The 21349-nt window shown below is 36.6% G+C and overlaps 1 protein-coding gene across 1 annotated transcript; it reads right to left on the minus strand.

Moving 5' to 3' along the window:
- Window positions 1-702: 702 nt before the first annotated feature.
- Window positions 703-19996, minus strand: Pp2C1 (protein phosphatase 2C). Its single transcript, XM_053785655.2, has 6 exons — window positions 19613-19996; window positions 15232-15366; window positions 11218-11430; window positions 10546-10766; window positions 7044-7178; window positions 703-3762 (listed from the first exon to the last, which is right to left on the minus strand). Exons 1-6 carry the CDS (start codon window positions 19920-19922, stop codon window positions 2557-2559), a joined length of 2220 nt encoding a protein of 739 aa, XP_053641630.1. The 5' UTR covers window positions 19923-19996; the 3' UTR covers window positions 703-2556.
- Between the last annotated feature and the right edge of the window lie 1353 nt (window positions 19997-21349).

Below are 21349 nucleotides of genomic sequence, written 5' to 3' on the forward strand. Positions count from 1 at the left end.
GCGCCTGGGGGGGGGATGTGGAAGGCATTCAGGCTTAATTCAGGGAACTGGAGCACAGATCCAATTCCCTAAATCAAGAGCCCCTCACCAACATCAAGGAACCTTCCTTGAGGGGAGGTTAAGAAAGAGCAGCAGAGCGGAGACGATGACGGAGGTAAATTCGGCGTGCTTGTAGATAGTGGGCAGTCCAACAGAATGTGGCTAACAGATACTGGAATCTGACAATTCTCACAGAGAGGAACAGGGCACCTCTCCATGAGATACCTGTGAATAAGACGAGTATGGGCGATGAGAAGACAGGAGAGAGTAGTCTCCCAACCTCGACACTGATGACAAGAAGGCGGCCAGTAACCTATACTCGGTTTAATAGAATGAAGTTTGTTATAGAGCAGATCAGACCAACGTTGTTACCAATGGGTGCGAGGTGGGTAGCAATTGCAGCAAAATAGTCCGTGAATGGAACACCTCAATGAAACTGGGAGGTCATGTACTGCTGACCATACAGCAGTGTCTGCCTATTCATTGCCCTGTACGTCAACAAGACCAGGGACCCAACAAAAAACAATATCTTTGTGCTTAGTAGAGATACGACATAACCAAAGTTGGATATGGAGAACAACTTAATGGTAAAAATGTGTTGCAAGGGTGTACAGATTCTGTTATACTAATTGAACTGTAAGGCTGGTAAATCAATAAGGCAAGTATTTAATTTACATATATTTACATTCCATGATTCTAAGTTACACCTATGTACATTCTTAATTTTTAAACTTTAATACAGGCCATACTATCAGAATAACTAATTTCTGAAAACTTAAGAAGCAAGTTTTCAAGCAGATATACTGATAGATCACAATTTATCACAAATATATATTTTCAATACATCTGATAATAAGAATTGTACTCTTCTTGTGATGTTTCTGCCCTCAAATTTAATTAATTATTGTAAGCTAAAAATTAAATATATTGTAAGTAGTCTGATCTCAAGAAAGATTTAATACACAAGAATGTACAGAAATGATGATAGAGCATATACAATAAAAATAAATACTATAAAATAAATCAAAATATTCACACAAATTTTAGAGTTCAGTTACAAATTCCTATACTTAATTACTAATAATTTTGTACACACAAGTTGCAGAAGAACTTTGGCATTCACTGAATATTACAAAATTTGCTTACTATTTTTGAAACAAAACACTGATCTAGAATTACCTACTAAATTGCAATTTAAATCCTTTAAAATATTAAACTTTTAATTGGCATTCATACAATCAAAATATGCTTTATAGGGTATATTCTTTACTTTTATCTCAAATATATATTTTTCAAATTTGATACCTAATATTGTTTAGCTGTGAAATTATATAAAAAATGTGACACAGCTTATGTATTTTAAAAGTTGCTACAACTGTTTTGTTGCCATCTCTGAGCAAACATATTTTGTTTAAAAAAAAAAAACACATTACTAAATTTAAAATGAGAATTTTTTGTTTTTCTTTTTGAGTCACCCTGCCTCGGTGGGATGTGGCCGGTTCGTCAAGAGAAGAGAAAAAAATCCACCCACAATGATTAACATTAATGGAAAGATACTTAAGTTTCAAAAGAAAAAAAAAAAACTTTCAATAGAGGATTTATTGCCATAAACAAGTCAGCTGAATTAGTAATAAAAAAAAAAAAAAAAAAAAAAAAAAAATGTATATGTATGTATGTATCTACATATACTATATATACATACACTGTCTAGTATAAATTTTACTTAAATATTCCCATTTTGATAAATACTGTCAAAAGTGACTTTTGGTTATAAAATTAGGCAGCTGCATCATAAACTCATGCAAAATTTAATTGTAAATTAACAAATTTTGTTTAAATTGCAGCCACCATGTTATATACAATAAATACAAGCTTTTCAACTGATAGCTTACTTATGACCTTCCATATATAAAAATATTACCTCTTTAAAACCAAGAAAAATATGAACAATTAAGACAAGTAATTACAGTCTCCAAGCTAAAGTTATTTGCAATAACCATGCAATAACTCCTTACAGTAAGGTTTGCTCCTTTACAAACACTTATACCAGAACTTGTACTTTTACCTACCAAATGTGACAAACCAGTGAATTCTAATCCAATCATTTCTGCAAGGCACTCCCTTTTAATTCCTCTCACACATGAGGAACTATAAATCTTGCCCAATCCCAAACACTGCAGTTCAACCTAATTTCTGCTGGGGCATTTGTCTGTATTCAGATACAGTAAAAAGGTGTAATAATTACAAATTTTCTGAACACACTGCACGTTACTTGAATTCTACACTCAATATAAAAAGAATTATATTCGGATGTTACTAAGAATACCTAGTAACAATTAGCTTAAAATAGGCAACAGTTTTAGCACCTCAAAGAACTGGACACAAACTCACATCTATCTCATGAGATCAGTCAGAATGTGGAACAAGTGTGTATACTGCAAGTTAAAAAATAAAAAAATTTTCCTTCCAGTCTGTGATAATTATTCTGGGGTTTACGAAAATACTTTCATCTATATTTCATTTCTTTGGGGTAGAAGACAATTTAGCTGGGGTTTTATGTATCTTTTCCTGACTTCTGGTTACCATAGGTTTGTGACTCCACGTGTGAGAGCGTGTGTGAACCCTAGCAGATTTTGGTGAAGGTTCCTCTGAGGATTCGGTTTCAATATCTGAAGTTCGCTTACGTTTAGATGTCGGCACCTTTGGAGGACCTTGGCTTACCGTTTCTGTGGTGCCACGATTTACAGATTTCAACACACGATTAGATGAATCCATTGTAGAATTACTTAAAGTTTGCCTACCCTTGGTACTTGATCCCGCCTTTTCGTCTGTACACTGTTCTTTCCACTCATTGTTATTGTTTGACGCAACAGGGTTTTGCTCTTTATTCTCAATCTCCATTCCTAATTTTACAAGAATATTAGATCTTGTTCTTTTGTTATCACTTTTTTCTGTAGAAACAGTTACTGTCGAAATTTTTAGCCTACCATTTATTCCCCTGTGTTTCTTCCCTCTACCATCTGTTCCTGGACTTAGCGTACTGCTCGACACAACTGGTATCTGTATATCATCTTTCGCAAGTCTAGATTCTGTCCTGCCATCAGGTTTGTTCTCTGGTACGATTTCTGACCTGTTCTCAGAGTTTCCTTCCAGCTTGCTTTCGGATCGGCTTTCTGGTCTGTTCTCTGATCTACTGTCTGGTCTATTTACTGACTCATTTTCAGACATGTTATCGATATCACAAGGAGATGATGCTGGTAAATTCTGAGTAGTTGGTGGTAATACCCTAGAAGGTGGATTATGTGCATTATGGCTAGACAAATTGTCACCTGAAGTACTAGGAATTGAATGTATACCAGCACAACCACATTCTGAGCAACCCACTTTAGTTGTTTCAGTATTAATCACTGTATGATTATTATCACCCTCTCTGTTATGATCCCCACAACCCACACTACCACCATTCTGGTAACTATCCGTACACTCTTGGAAACTCTCTTGTACACCATGCTGGTTAACTTGTTGACTAGTCTGCCATTTTTCTGGGAGACGTTCTTTTATGCGAAGAACACCTCTGCTACCTTCAAGTCGTGTTGTTTGGCTTTGGTTGTACATGTGCACTTGCACTAGTGCATCTCTGTTCCTGTCCTCTTCGGTTGATGGTAGTCTAGTGGTAGGTTTAGGGGGAGACCCTTTCTTCATTCCCTTCTGTTGTAGCAACACCTGAAAAAAAAAATTACTACAGTAACTTCTCTCAAGTTTGAGGTTAAATTCAAAAAGCTTTTAAAACTTTGAAGCATGCATTACATCAAGAGTGAATATAATGAAATGGTCCAGATAGGCAGAAAAAAAGAGAAAAGGGTCATAAGCAAGCAATTTTTACATTATTATAGCAAATCCCAGACAAATTTCAAGTACAAGAGAATGTATTAGTATGGTAGGAAAATAATAATGACCTTCATTAGACAAATTAGAATAGAAATTCTAGCCAATAACTTCCTGGCATGAGATACACAGAAGGAAGTGTTGAATAAACCCAGTGAAAGGCAGGGGTGCCACTGACACAATCTGAAAAAACTTACTATCCACAACTGATAACTCCTTAACCCTCCACCAGCAGACACAGTATAAAAAATATTATAACAACCAAGACAGGCATGAGAGGCCTGGTAAAACTACATATGAGAGAACTGAAGTTCACAATGCCAGTGAACTTCAATTCTTTTGAATTATTTTTTTTATCAATTCCTGATGAAAATTTTCAATGTGTATTTATCACTTCCTAGGTAGTAGGTTGGTAGACAGCAACCACCCAGGGAGGTACTACCGTCCTGCCAAGTGAGTGTAAAACGAAAGCCTATAATTGTTTTACATGATGGAAGGATTGCTGGTGTCCTTTTTTCCGTCTCATGAACATGCAAGATTTCAGGTACGTCTTGCTACCTCTACTTACACTTAGGTCACACTACACATACATGTACAAGCAGATATATACACACACCCCTCTGGGTTTTCTTCTATTTTCTTTCTAGTTCTTATTTTTGTTTATTTCCTCTTATCTCCATGGGAAAGTGGAACAGAATTCTTCCTCCGTAAGCCATGTGAGTTGTAAGAGGCGACTAAAATGCCGGGAGCAAGAGGCCAGTAACCTCTTCTCCTGTATATATTACTAAATGTAAAAGGAGAAACTTTCATTTTTCCTTTTGAGCCACCCCGCCTCAGTGGGATACGGCCAGTGTGTTGAAAGAAAGAAAGATCACTTCAAGAACCTTATCACTGATGAGTCTTTCATACTTTTCAAGGGTAGACTGAGGTTCAAGCAGTATATACCAAGCAAAAAAAAAATGCAACAAACTAATTAATGATCACTTTTGTTTGTCACTAGGTAAATAATACAGAAATACGAGGTCACAACACCTGCAGTGCACCTGTGCCCCCGAGCTGATCACCAATTACCCTTTCATTTAAGGAATGGCAATCACTTTCAGACAACAAATCCTGCTACAGACAAGAAGAAATCGATTCATAAATGTTATGTCCGTGCACACACAAGGCAACCAGCAAAGTGCAGAGACACTCGTTTTATTTATGAGGAGTGTAAAACGCTGCTGTGTACGAGCCGTGCTTCAAGGAGTTCCAGACTGCAAGTTCTAGGAACATGACCAGTGCCTGTACATATATAAATATTAGAATGGTAGTAATGTGAAGCATCTGGACCTCTTTGTTTATGAGGTTATTAGAGTGGGTAATGGGTTGCATACAACAGGTGGATACAAGTACATGTATGTACACTGTGCATTACAGGGATCTCGTGGGCCACAAAACTTGTTGGAAAATATAAAAAATTAGATTTTTTTTGTTTTTTAAGAAAAATGTGTAGCATGCAGCAGTCAACAACGTTGCTATCGGCGGACGAGTACAAAAAGGAATCGCATGTCTCACCCTCAGCAGACAGAGGCTCAAACCTCCACCATGTCTTGCACCAAGTGACCCATATGGGTTTAACACCAAATACGAATTAAAAACACACTGCTATATCTCGGTATGTACTCATGGATTTTTTTTTTTCAATACCACCAGGAAAATATACTTTTAATCTATAATTTTGGGTACTGAGAGCAATTTTAATTTCAGGGGTCTGGATAGTGAAATGGTTAAAATTACATATGTACTATAATGGTGCACAGCAAATGATTAAAAAGGAACAATGTGCAAGACACAGGCCAAATTATTTTTTTTTTATTTTTTTTTTTATCATCATACTGGCCGATTCCCACCAAGGCAGGGTGGCCCGAAAAAGAAAAACTTTCACCATCATTCACTCCATCACTGTCTTGCCAGAAGGGTGCTTTACACTACAGTTTTTAAACTGCAACATTAACACCCCTCCTTCAGAGTGCAGGCACTGTACTTCCCATCTCCAGGACTCAAGTCCGGCCTGCCGGTTTCCCTGAACCCCTTCATAAATGTTACTTTGCTCACACTCCAACAGCACGTCAAGTATTAAAAACCATTCGTCTCCATTCACTCCTATCAAACACGCTCACGCACGTCTGCTGGAAGTCCAAGCCCCCTCGCACACAAAACCTCCTTTACCCCCTCCCTCCAACCTTTCCTAGGCCGACCCCTACCCCGCCTTCCTTCCACTACAGACTGATACACTCTTGAAGTCATTCTGTTTCGCTCCATTCTCTCTACATGTCCGAACCACCTCAACAACCCTTCCTCAGCCCTCTGGACAACAGTTTTGGTAATCCTGCACCTCCTCCTAACTTCCAAACTACGAATTCTCTGCATTATATTCACATCACAGATTGCCCTCAGACATGACATCTCCACTGCCTCCAGCCTTCTCCTCACTGCAACATTCATCACCCATGCTTCACACCCATATAAGAGTGTTGGTAAAACTATACTCTCATACATTCCCCTCTTTGCCTCCAAGGACAAAGTTCTTTGTCTCCACAGACTCCTAAGTGCACCACTCACCCTTTTCCCCTCATCAATTCTATGATTCACCTCATCCTTCATAGACCCATCCGCTGACACGTCCACTCCCAAATATCTGAATACATTCACCTCCTCCATACTCTCTCCCTCCAATCTGATATCCAATCTTTCATCACCTAATATTTTTGTTATCCTCATAACCTTACTCTTTCCTGTATTCACTTTTAATTTTCTTCTTTTGCACACCCTACCAAATTCATCCACCAATCTCTGCAACTTCTCTTCAGAATCTCCCAAGAGCACAGTGTCATCAGCAAAGAGCAACTGTGACAACTCCCACTTTATGTGTGATTCCTTATCTTTTAACTCCACGCCTCTTGTCAAGACCCTCGCATTTACTTCTCTTACAACCCCATCTATAAATATATTAAACAACCACGGTGACATCACACATCCCTGTCTAAGGCCTACTTTTACTGGGAAATAATTTCCCTCTTTCCTATGTACTCTAACTTGAGCCTCACTATTTTATTACCTCTACTAAAACAACATACCTCTCTCTTCGGTCGTCCTGGTGGATCTAGGAAAACTGTAACAGCACTAGTGTTGTCAGCACGAAGGTTAAGCTTGATATAACGACCAAGGGCTCCCAACACAACAGATCGAGATGGATTCACCCACAGCCGTTGCTACAATACATTTAAATTAGGTTTAGTACATACATTAATACACAGACATATATAGCCTCTCCTCACTTAACAATTTACTCGTTTACCGACAATTCGGACTTATGACGGGCTCTCTGAACAGTAAGCATACCTCTATTCTGTTTATTACAATATACAGTACACTACTGTATAAACATTTAAAAACATACCAAAAATATTATAATGGTGCAATGGTGACAAAAACAATATCAAAGATGGTTGATACAAACCCACTACCCTATAGCATGCTCCTCACTTAGTGATGAATTCATTTACTGACGTGGTCTGGGAACAGAACTCCGTTGTTAAGTGAGGAGATACTGTACAGTAAACTCACTCAAAAAGTGAAAGATATGCTCCTGAATATCAGAGCCCTGTGAAAATTAGCGCTGTGTAAAATGAAGAACGTGTGGGAATAACAGGGTTACTTTTCAGTCACTAAATTTGCCAAAAAACTTTCCTTAACTCTTTCTTTCACTGTCTCATCTGTAGATCTACGTTACTGACATCAGGATCGCTTACAAAGACTTATGTTTTGAGCTCAGCTTCCTCAGGTAAACTGAGCAGTAAATTTTGGCTAAGACACAAGAGAATGGGTCTGTGCAGCAAGCATGCACAGTATATAAAAAAAAAATTCCTACCCCATGCAGTGCATGATGATAAAAGCAAAAATCTTAACCATGTTTTTGGTTTGAAATAGCAAATCTGAGGCATTTTCTAGGGTGGTGTTTATGGTTTTACTGGCTGTTTCTTGGTATTGATAGAATGGAAGATGTGCTACTAAAATAGAGATGATTTTGGTTGGTTTCAGAAATAGCTTGAAATCGGACTTGAGTCCTGGAAATGGGAAGTACAATGCCTGCACTTTAAAGGAGGGGTTTGGGATATTGGCAGTTTGGAGGGATATGTTGTGTATCTTTATATGTGTATGCTTCTAAACTGTTGTATTCTGAGCACCTCTGCAAAAACAGTGATAATGTGCGAGTGTGGTGAAATTGTTGAATGATGAAAGTATTTTCTTTTTGGGGATTTTCTTTCTTTTTTTTTGGGTCACCCTGCCTCAGTGGGAGACGGCCGACTTGTTGGAAAAAAAAAAAAAAAGAAGCGCTAAGCCACAAGGGCTATACAGTGTCAAATTAGCAAAAATATTAGATTTTTCATGATCTTCCTGAGAACAGATAAGGCCCCCTTGGTCTGTTTTGCGGGTTTTTATGTCTAACTCGGTTAATGGGATCAATCATTCCTGGTTATATTTTTTTATTCAAGAAATAGGGTACAGTAAATCTCAGATTATTTGTAACGAGTACAAAATGGAGGGCAAGTGTAATATAGGATGGCTGCGGATGTGATTAATGAACAGAAGAAATGTTGCTTTAGTGCCTGGAGTGTCTATGTTGTTTATTTTGGAATTTTTTATAATATTTTAATTTTGTGTAAAATTGGCCTAATTACAGACTCCTGTGCACTTTATAGGGCAGTTCTAGTAGTTGAATGGGTGGTTTCTTATGCACAATTGATAGACTGGAAGGTATACTAGCAAAATAGCTAAGAATTTGGTCAAGCTGAGCAATGGAATTGGCTTAAAATAGAACTCAACAGGCAAAACTACCGATGGGTAAACTGAACAGATCGATTTGTGCCTGTGTAATTCTGTAAGCTATCTAATCTACTAAGAAAAATTACTAATCTATCTTACATTTTGTTAAGTCATTATATTGTTAACAGAAGCATTTCAAACCTGTGGGGAGGGTTAACATGGGACAACTGGGTAAGTTGGATGCAGGTTTTTCAGCTGAAACACTCATTACATCTCAACTTACATTAAGTCACATTTCCTAACCAAACTCTACCACACATAGCAGCTCCCAGCACCTACACCAAACAAACATATAAAACAGAACTCCCATATCCACAGATTTGGCTTCTGAGGTATCACTTATCCATAGTTTACAGTGGCCCTAAAATAACCCTTAATTTTGCTTAATGGTGCCAAAGCACAATAGTAGTAATGGTGGCACTTCTTCAAATCCTAAGAGAAGCCGTAGGTGCTTCCCATCAGTGTAAAAGTGCTAATTCTCCGCTTACTATGCGTAATTTATCAATTAAACTAACATAGGAATGTATATAAATGAAAAATGATATAAATATATAGGGCTTGCTACTATCCACGTAGGTCTTGGAACGTATCCCCCGTGGATATGGGGGGACTACTGTACCTTTAATTAATTTGAAAAATAACCTAGAAAATAAAGCAGGGGTAATAATAACAAACATTAAGAGGCTGTGTCAGGGAGAAGTGGGGAGAGCTACCAACTCTGGCTTTTGCTCTCAGCAGTAGTTTAGGACCGTGGGTTCTATGCTTAATTTTTCAATACGTATATAAATTGTCTGCATAACTTTAGGGACAGCAGCTGGCAGAAGATTTGCCAGTATATCTTCCTTCCTTTTATTAGCCAAATAAATACTATTGTGTGGAGGAATTTCTGAAAAAATGTCCATGTTTGGGCAGTCAGCTTGTGTTTTCTGAGCTCCAGTCGATTCCGACTGTACCTTCACAACACAAATTTCTCATATAAGCATTTATTCACTATTTATCAATTACTCATATTAAACAATTATTGAAATACAGCTAAGTAGGTTAGCTGTTGTTAAACACATGTAAATGTGAATATAAATTATAAAAATGGGTTACTAACGTTTGGCGTTAATTCAAATAAAATCTTTGTCTTCCACTGAACTTTTGTGAACTCTTTGTATTAATGCACTGAATACTGTACCCTCTTCAAACCTTTTCTACATGTGTTTTATGTCAATTAAGTTGTATAAGTTCTGGAAAATGTTTACTGTCTAGTGGACATAACTTTTACTTGCTTAGCAGAATGGTAAAAGGCCAGAGAACACTTGTGACTTAGCCAGCAGACAAACAACTTACTGAGGTTGCTACCCAAAATTCAGTACTTTTTTTTTATTTATGATTCACTATCAAGGTTTTTAGTACCTGAAATTTTTGATGTATGGCAGCATACTCTTTCAATTATGTTTAGGCAAAATTGCATTGTGTGATATTTCTTCAAGAGTATTTACTATACGTCTTTTTATTATTAACACATCGGCCGTTCGGGTCACCCTTCCTTGGTGGGAAATAGCCGATGTGTTAATGATAAAAAAAAGTATAGTAAACCCTCTTAAAGAAATATCACAGAATACAATTTTGCATAAACATAATTTACTATACATGTATATAAAATACTTCAAGATTACAACTTTCAACATTAAAAAAAAAAAAAAACAGTTAATCAGTTAACTTCAGAGCTTATCACCTTCACTAGTGATAAAGTAGATTTCTTACCTTACCGCAAGAGTTAGGGACACCAAGATAGTGTTTTTCATTGTTTCTCTCTGCTTGGTGGGCTACATTGACAGCAGCATCTGGAGTCAAGACATTCCAGAGACCATCAGTACCAAATATAAGACATCTATGACGGGTTATGTCAATTGGCATGACGCAGACATCAGGCTCAGGTGAAACTACAAACTGGTCATTCGTTGCATTGTAACTCCAAAGGTCCCCTGTTATAACAATTGATTTATACTTAAATCTTTTATGAAAAGGTATTTCATTATTGTCAAATATAAATTTACACCCCATCAGCTTCACAAACTATATACTACAAGCAGTTTCATAATGCTAAACTAAAACTCCAATGAGCATATTAAAGTTAAAGAAAAAAGCTTCATTGTCCATTGTTTGAATAGGAGACATACTCAACTTCAGTATTCTAAAACAATAGCAAACACCTGGGGCTCTAAACTCAGATACAGTGCAGTACTTGCATACAGCAAACAAATTGTTATAGTAATTACTATTCAACAAATGTTAGGATATTTATTGGTGGGAACAACAATGTACTAGAATTTTATCTGGGATAACTCAATGTTTTCAAGCTTTTCCTGAGTTTTACTGTATAAATCATCTCTATATATCTTGCAGTCAAATAAAGACAATAGACTTTTAACTTGCCTAAAGATCGGGCTACTGCTAAGAATGGAATTTCATCCATAGGTGTCGATCTACGAACAGGACCTTGGTGCCCAGACTTGGGTCTGTTCCATACAACACGAGGAACACCTGATTTGTTGATAACTTTCCCTCCACATTCTGTAATGCGTGTTTTCTCTAATACACTCTCTGGCTTGTGATCACGAGTCAAGGCTTCACCATGCCAGCTTCCATCTATAAAGAAAAATATGATTGCTGTAAGATAAAAGGAAATCTTAAATTTGTACCAAAAGCATGAATAAGCTAACAAAAATCATTCTATTATTGATTTGTAAATCCATTCTTGAACTATTTAAGTGGTTCCAAAACAAAGTAATCCCCAGATGACTTTGTATCACAATGGTCAAAGCAACTAGATAACAAATAAAAGAATCTGGGCACTGAAAAACATTAGCAAATGCTCTTACACTTTAAACCTGGGTGTTAGTCTGCTACTGCGAATCACATTCTCATGCAGAAATAAGGATGTGGTCCTTATGAGGCCCCATAGGAAATGGTAAATCCCACAATGATTCTAATTTGTAAAAATGATTTGCCAGAAGGAATAAATTAAAATTAAGACATCAACTATATCTCACCAAGGCATGTGTGAGGAAAAAGCCTTTAAAAGGGGGGAGGGCTGTGGTTGTTCAGACTACAGGAAACCATTAACATGTTACCGCCTGCACTATCATCTATCGAACTGGGACTAAACTTGTTTCCTCAGGTCTGATTTGCTTTAATTTCTTCTCCTGGTAGTATTAACTTTACCTGGTGTGAGTTAAAGTTTGGAGAATCACTTCACCTCCACTCTTCTCTTGATAAAGTAAGGTATTGTTATTCTTTGTTACTGATTTACCTGGGTACTAGTAATGACACTGAAAAAGAATATCACCCTTTGCTTTTCTTCAATGTTATACTTATTAACCCTTGTGTAACCAGTGTTGTTTTTTTATCAGCTCTGTTTCTGGCCTCGTCAACCTGGGTAGACACTAACATTGGAGCAAGATCCCTGTCTACAGGACAAAGTGGGACATTACAACTCCTCATCTCTTTGAAATCTGAAGTGTGGTACTATGACCAAGTAACAATAGGAATTCCAAAACATCGGACGAACACCGCCACCCAGGATAACCAACACCATTTCTTCTCAAACATCACAGAAGACCATCCTGGGCATAAGATACTCCTGTCTCAACATCCAACTGGAACCACAGCGGCCAATTTTTATTTTTAATTAAAATTCTTAGAAAATTATCATAGTTATTATCCATCATTTATTTTTCATACATCTGTTCAGGTGGAAGGCATTCCCCTGACAGCATGGCTACAAAAAAAATGACACATTCACCATCATTCATTCAGTAGCTCCACAGTAATTTTCCTTATGCAAGAAAGAAGTGCTAAAGACTTTTGCCCTGTACACTTACCGAATTTTATCATTCTTAGCACCATCTGCCGTCTGTCTTCTCATATGAAGTAGCTACAGTAATTCCAGTGTGCAGATTTGAAATCAGATTCTCCAGTATTTTTGAGGTACAGAAGATGCACCTTTCTTGCCTGTATTTCAGGGAATACAATCTCAGGGATTTTAGGCATTCCCAATAATTTAAGTGTCACTGAATTTATAGACACTGAAAGTTCTCTTACATTTGAATAAAAATGTTTATTTACTAAGACACTTAAAAGAGTGAATTTATACAACTCCACTTATCGTACGTCATGTAAAATACTTATTTTGTCATAACCAAGGTTGCCTCATGACTGGCTATTTTCAGTACATACATAAAGTGGAACCTCTACTTGCGAGCGCATCCACGTGCAAGTTTTTCCAAATACGAGCAGTTGGTGGGTCGATTTTTTGCTTCCATACGCGAGCAAAATTTCCATAAGCGAGCAGACCTCAAGGCAGATTCCTTGACGCTGGTGAGGGGCTCTTGCTCTTGATCTAGGGAATTGTATTTCGTTTGTTTGTTGGACTATCTTATTGAAACTTGGGCAATGTATGATGGAAAGATGCTTCTTAATGCACACCAAAAATGAAAGAAATCTAAGAATAAATAATGGAGTTCACTTCTCAGCAATTAGCCACCCCTTAGCAGTATTCTTGTATGGTTTTTATGGTTGTATTCTAGTTTTTTGGTCTCATTTGATAGAATGGAAGATATATTACAGAAATAGATATGATTTTGACTCCTTTCACGACGAAAAGTACCTTGAAATTGATCTCAACGTAGGAGAAATGTTTGATTATTTTAGCTATGTTCAAGAGTAAACAAATGACGTCACTGTCCATTCCAATACGCAGTCATGAATGGGTTGGCATTTATACAATTATTGCAATAAGGCATAACAGTAAATCTTATATTTTTTTGTGTGAATAAAAATTACAAATTATTTACATTCTAATAATAATAATATGTATGATAATAATAGTATAATACAATAATAATAATAATAATACATAATAATAATGTACTACATAATAATTATAATAATACACGGCTTCAAAAGGCCATCACTAGATGGCAGTGTTTACCACAACAAAGAGGGAGCGGTTGTGGCCGCCTCCACCTGTTACATAATGACATATTTTATTCATTCTAGAGTATATATCAGGTTTCTATGTTATTTATATTGTTTATTATTTCGTATTAGATGAACTGTGATAGATAAATAAGCCATAGAGTTAATGATAGTGAGATATTCAAGGAGTATTTTGTCCTGTTTCCAAACAAACTCTCGTCGGCCGCTGCCACATACATGACATTTTATTCATTCTAGAGTATATATCAGGTTTCTATGTTATTTATATTGTTCGTTATGTCATATTAGATGAACTTTGATACATAAATAAGCCGTAGAGTTGATGATAGCGAGATATTCAAGGAGTATTTTGTCCTGCCTCCAAACTCTCGTTGGCCGCCGCTGCCACATATATAATGACATATTTTATTCATTCTAGAGTATGTATCAGGTTTCTATGTTATTTATATTGTTTATTATGTCATATTAGATGAAGTGAGATAGATAAATAAGCCGTAGAGTTGATATTAGCAAAATTATTGAAGTACAGAATTCCACTGGAATGGATTAATTGCATTTCAATTAATTTAAATTAGGAAAATTGACTCTGCAAACGAGCAAATCCGGTTGCGAGCAAGATCATGGAACGGATTAAACTTACAAGTAGAGGTTCCACTGAACTTCTGTTCATGACATCCTATAATATGCCATGACTTGTAACCCTTCAACGAAATACTGGCCTTCATGCTGGAGCCATACAACAGGCCAATAAAGGTTCTTCACAGATATTTTTTAACTACAATTAATTAACATTTAAAGCTTACTTCTGTACATTAAAGTTTCCTTTACTTTATAAACTTGATCATGCCCCATGTGTGTGGAGTTTTCCAACAGATCCATCCTCAGTCTGTGTTGAGTGTATGACCAACTCAAGATAATTTCCATTCTGGGTTCCCAAAGGCAAGCTAGGATTTAGTGCAATTTGCCTTTCCAGTGCAATTAAGTTTCATGTCTATGTTTATGGCATCCTGTCTTATTTAATATGATTATTTAAATGTTTAAATTTTAAATGCATGTAGCAATTACTACTGGTACTTCCTCCTCACAAATATGTGATTAAAACAATGTGTGGTTTTCAGAATTTTTTCTTAAATTTATATCTACGGGTTCTCGTTATCCTTGTTGAAAGTCTTAAATAAGCTTATCTGTTCTTTCATATTCTTTTAAACCTTATAGGTTATCATATCAACCTTTTTCCTAACAGCCAGTGATTCCAGCTTTTCATTACAATCACATCTAACTCTAGAATTCATTTTGTGGTTCCTCTCTCCTTTGGAGTTTGCTATCTGATCCACATGCTTTTTAAGGTGTGGACACCTCCCACCAGTTACATGGGCTTAATTAATGTAAGTTCTATACAATTTTTTATCAAATAATAAAACATGTGGTTTGAAAAGTACTACGACTTACTTGTAGCTTCACATCCAAGGACAATTCCCGAATCTCCCACATGGCCAATATATATTTTCTGCCTGCGAATGAAAGCTACACTTGCTGTTGTTCCACTTGTGCTTGGCCAACCTGAAGCAGTTCTTGGCCACTGATCTGAAATAACAAATGTCAGGTTAATTATTACTAGTATATTTAAGGTAAAATTTGTGGGGGTCATACAGCATCTGCAGAATGGGAGGCAATCAAGTTCAATTCCTTGGAACAAAAGTCCTTCACCAGTATTAAGTAACCTCCCTAGAGGGGTTCAGGGGGTGGAAACACAATGAACCCTTTTCAGACAATTTAAATGAGAAAAGAAGAGAAATTGGGAATGGCATTCCACCTAGGGGAAACATGTAAGATTAACAGGTTGCCAGAGACTATTATAAATTTAATACCCAATATTATCAGTAAAAATATGAAAAAACAGTAGCAAAGAATTTTACCCTAACAAAATTTTTACAGAACGCTTTCAAGTTTTATGACGTGCTATGCAAATCTACGTTGCAATTTTTCAAGAGTTATCACAAAAACAAGTTCGCATTTGTTTTATTTGAAGGTCTACCTTATGTGATTAATTAATCTTTACCATACCAGCCAAATGGAAAGCAAAGTATGCAGGCAGGTTAGTGAAAATGATATTCAATACCTGGGAAGAGCAAAACAGATGCCATGAAACAAAGGTTGTCATTTACCTAACTGGTGTACTTCTGTGGTATTCGGAGAAGTCACAGATTACAAATTACAGACATCAGGTGGAAAGTTTAGTAACTTGTTACTCAACATTATTTACTTGAGGTTAATTTTTTGTTTGCTGATAATTTTACTAAATTTATGTACGCGAGGACTTTTCACGAACTGAAAATTATCAGGCTGACTGGCAAAGTCACCAACAAATCCTTATATATGGCATTCATTCATTAGTGACACGTTTATAGAAAGGTTTTTAACCCTTTGAGGGTCGCCAGGCCCTCTCAGAGACTTGTTCTCAGGGTCGCAAAAAAAAAAAAAAAATTTATGAAAAGATAGAGAATCTTTTCCCAATCATAATGACACCAAAAGTATGAAATTTGATGGAAAACTTACAGAATTAGGCTCTCACGAAGTTAGCGGTCTCGACGATGTTTACACATCAGCGATTTTGCCCACTTTGAGCCCTATTTTCGGCCAATTCCAGTGTACTAGTTGGCAAAAATCATACCTATTTCGCTAGAACTCCATTTTTTCTATCGAATGAGTACAAGAAACCACCCATTTACCGATTTCAACTATCAAATAAAGTGGTCAGAATTTAGCAATTTTGCCAATTTCACACAAATTTCAAAAGATGCCAATTTTCAAATAGGGTCCAGAATAAACAGACATTCCTGGCACTAAAATAACATTTCCTCTGTTCATTAGTCACGTCCCCAGGCCCCTCTTACATTTCTTTTGCTTTCCACTTTGATTTTTTTATTCTCACAAAAATAACAAGATTTACTGTTATGCAGACTACTGCATTAGTGTAGAAATGGTATAAATAATATTGGCGCACTTGTGAAAGAATATTAGACTCGCCAGTTGACATGTATTGGACGCTTGGCATGATTTGTTTACTTTTGAACTTTGGTAAAAATCGAACATTTCTGCTATTTTGAACTCAATTTCAAGGTACTTTTCATTGTAAAACCAGTCAAAATCGTCTCAATTTCTGTAATATGTCTTCCATTCTATACAATGAGACCAGGAAAACTAGAATACAATAAATACCCTACGAAAATACTGTGCAAAGTCGCTGTTTTAAACCAAAAACACAGACAAAGCTTTTTTTTCTTATTATGCACTGTGCTGCAGGATTTTTTTTTTACTGCGCACTGACCACACAGACCCATTCTTTCATATGTAGGCCTACCAGCTTTCTCTTGCTAGATTTGAGGGCGCTAGAATTTATGCGTACTAGTACGTCAAAAACCCTGGCTCGTAAGCCGTAATAGTACGGCTGAAACCCCGAAAGGGTTAATCAAGTTGCTGAATGCAATATGAACCCAACTTAACCTAACCTTCCCCAGTGAAGCATGGGTGGGAGAAAAGAAATTTTGAAATACATACTAAACTAGGTATTATTATTTTCACATTCAAGTTCACAGTATCTGCCCTGCAGCCATGTAATGTATAATTTCTTTAAAGTAATTAAATGGCAATTAGGTAGTGACCAGTCTGTAAGTTGTATAAACCTATAAAAGTGTACATATAAGAAAGCTATAGTATCTGTGATCTGAAAGATGTTCCCAAGCCAAAAGTTTCCAATATTTTCCTACAGGTAAAATTCTCCCATATGTAAATTAATTAGATTATTGGCAAGGATTAACCTAATATAAAATATCCTTGAATAAATCTAAATTATGCTGGATAACTCATTGTTATATGTCATCAAGTCATTGAGCCTGATGCTGAAATAACTGCTGACATCAGTGACTTGGATGTTCAAAGAATTCATTGGATATCATTAACTATAAATATTGCTGTACTGAAATAGAAAAACCCAATAAGTCTGGCAAAGGGATTCAGTATCTCTTTATGGTTGATCACCCAATTACCAGTCAAATAGTCTTGATCATTCAAAGCAAAAGTTTTATGCCTAAAAGATTAGGAAAAAATATTCTTATACACTAAGTTAAAAATAATTCAAACAACTTCAACACACTTTATAAAATCATAAGGTAGGTAAAAACAGAAAGTAACAAAAAACACTAAACGTGACAAACTCAAAAGAAACAAATTTCTGGAAATTAACAATGATGGACAGCTATGCAAATGGAATATCAGCAATCTCACCAAAGTTCTTATGCCAACAATCAGTCATGACAAGTCTGATACCTTCCTACAACCAGTCCTCCTCTCACATACAAATTAAATAAAACTATCAGCAAGCACAAACCTAATATAACATAAGATAAACTTTAAATATCTAAATTACCAACATCAGCAGGCCTGATGCTTGCTGATGCTGGTAATTTAGATATTCAGTGACTTTCTTGGATATCATTTAAATGTAGTCAAGAAGGCTCTTTTGATTCTTAATCCTTAAATGGTCCAAACGTATATATACGTTTTTTCAACATCTGAAAGTATGTAAAAAAATGTAGATCTTTTTTGTTTTACATTTGAAAACATGTAAAAAAACTTTTATCTACATTTTTTTTTTGTTATATTTGAAAATATGTAAAAAAAAAAAGTAGATCTACTTTTGGAGCACTACGAATTTAAACGTCGATCTGTTTGGACCGTTTAAGGGTTAATCCTTGATAACATGAGAAAGCCAAGCAAGAGCTGTCACTGAGGTTCTTTTGGATTTGGATAAGCAGGTTGCACTAGATCTACGTAAATTTACATTGAATTCAGGTTTTTTTTGCGCCAATATTTTTGAGGTAGTTGACAGATACGAAATTAGTGTATTTTAGGGTCTTATATTCGCATGGAGCTTCTACTGGTGTGGATCGCATCCTGGGGGACAAGCTTGAGGACCCCAATGGAAATAAGATGTATGCTCCTTCAATGATGCACTACCTTTCTTGGGTGGCTAACCCTCCAGGGTTAAATATCCAAACAAAATCTTATTTTACTCAAGTTTAATCATGCACGTGGCATCTCAGATGTTTTTTCTCGTATTGTGTTCGTACACTGTGTTGCAGCTCTGAGAAGTGTTAGGACATTAATATTTGCACTGCATGTAATGTAGTACGTATGCGGGGATATTTTGTACGAGTAAATTTAAAAGTTAAGGAATCTGTATCCTACAAAATATAATACTACAGTACTATTATATTTTGTTATACATTTCTGTATTATATATTTTTATACCATTATAATGCATTGTTAATATTATATATTTTCTATTATGAATTACATTTTATAATTACATTTTACATTATTTTATAATTACATTTTACATTTTAAAATTACATTATTTTACAATCACATTTATAATTAATTATATATTAAATTTATTATAGTGGGGGCATGTTGCCTGGAATGTGAGTGAGTATTGTAGTAAGTGTTCCAGGCAATATAATTTTGTATATTAAAATACATGTATAAGTTTAGAATATTATTATTATATTCAAGGGAAAGTGCTAAACCCGTAGGATTATAGTCTATAACTTAAGAATAAACTAGTACAATAAACGGTCTTAAGCTCTGTAATGGAAGCGAATATTAAATTTAACTTTGCTGACAAGGTGTATACTTAAGAATTTTTCCCTCGTCGCCTTCCACTGCATTATTTTCCTTTTTATGCTCAAACTGATATTTTTTTTTTCAGCTTCACTGGGTGAATATTATATAGTTGTTGTGGATTTTGTTTACGCTGCCATCAACTCACCCAACACCTTCCACATGGCCATGTGAGTCCTGAGGAAGCCTTCCTTGATGGCAGACAACACCTCCTCGTCGTGGTCAGACCAAAACGTCCTCAAGCTGACGATATTATCCATCAAATTATCCTTGGCGAAATGCGCTGCCTCTTTCCCGCCATGGCCATCGAAAATCCCAAAGAAGGCGTACTCGATGTCCTTCTTGTCATGTGTCCTCTGGTACGCCACCTGAAGCTCATCTTCCATGTACTTCCTGTCACCTTGGTGTAAATACGCTGAGGCACGGAGGTTGACACCGACACGGCTGGCACTGGGCATGGCTCATACACTTCACAACTACGTCCTGCCTCGGCACCATAACACAAACCGTTTGAGGTTTCGAATGTGATTGGTGGAGCCGCCCGTGACGTCACGCCCTGGCGTTCCACTACTCTCCGTCTCTCTAGCGCCCCGAACGCGCGCTAATAATCAATCGTTTTGCCTATTATTATTTTTTTTAGGTGGGGGGGGGGAAAGATGAGTATGATATCGTGTATATACGTGTGGTTAAATGCGACATTCGCCCCGTGGTATTCATGCGATGACTAACTCAGTAATTTGGTTAAAGGTAATGTGAGTCAGGCAACTTTCACTCCAGGAAAAACACAGGCTTTGACATGCTCATGGGCACATGTCATCATTGATAGGAGGAACGTGTTATATCTTGGCAGTTTAACGACATTTGAACGTTGTATGTTATATCGTCTATGAAATAAATTGCACACTAGGGTCATCGGAACAAATACAGTACATGGGAAAGCTCGAAGAGTGAGTTGAACAGATACATGTGTAAAAAAGTATGGGTGCCAGTTAAACCTGACTGGTCAAGAGCCAGTAACTATACATAAGAACGTAAGAAAGAAGGAACACTGCAGCAGGCCTACTGGCCCGTGTGAGGCAGGTCCAAGTCCCCCACCAGCCTAAGCCAATGCCCCAACTTAGGTTACGTCACATTCACTTAAAGAAGGAGGAGCACGGCATCTGTTTGACCTAGTAGCACAAGCTAGTCAGGTCCAACTCACACCCACTCACGTATTTATGTAACGTATTTTTAAAACTATATAACGTTTCAGCCCTATTTTTAAAACTACACGTTTTAGCCTCAATAACTGTACTCGGGAGTTTGTTCCACTCATCCACAACTCTATTACCAAACCAGTGCTTTCTTATATCCTTCCTGAATCTGAATTTATCCAACTTAAAACCATTGCTGCGAGTCCTGTCTATGCTAGATACCCAGCTACGAAGATGTCTTGATGCTGTTGAAGGGCTCTTAATCCAAGGAATAGAAGCTACCCTTTCTCTTCTTGCCTCTTATTTCCCTAGCACTACTACCCCTACGTGTTTAGGCCTCCCCGCATCAATATAATAGAACAACAGTCAATGGACTGCATTTCTGTGTGACCCTTGTAAGTCAAACGCTTGCTTATTTTATTATAATACGTAATAATAAATGGACTGATTCCTATATCAGAAATCTATCTTACGAAGACAGGTTGAAGGCGCTGAATTTGCACTCTCTGGAAAGACTTAAAATTATGGGGATATAAATAATAATATGAAAATATCCAATCAAGGAAAGGCTTGACAAAGCTCCTTGAGAGTGAAACGTTGCTACAATAGGAACATAAGAACATGTATAACCCTTGCGGGATTAGCGCCTCTCTGCCCACACTTCCGTTGAATATAATAATAATAATAATAAT

Source organism: Cherax quadricarinatus, chromosome 35 (genome assembly GCF_038502225.1).
Source record: "Cherax quadricarinatus isolate ZL_2023a chromosome 35, ASM3850222v1, whole genome shotgun sequence".
Classification (NCBI taxonomy): domain Eukaryota; kingdom Metazoa; phylum Arthropoda; class Malacostraca; order Decapoda; family Parastacidae; genus Cherax; species Cherax quadricarinatus.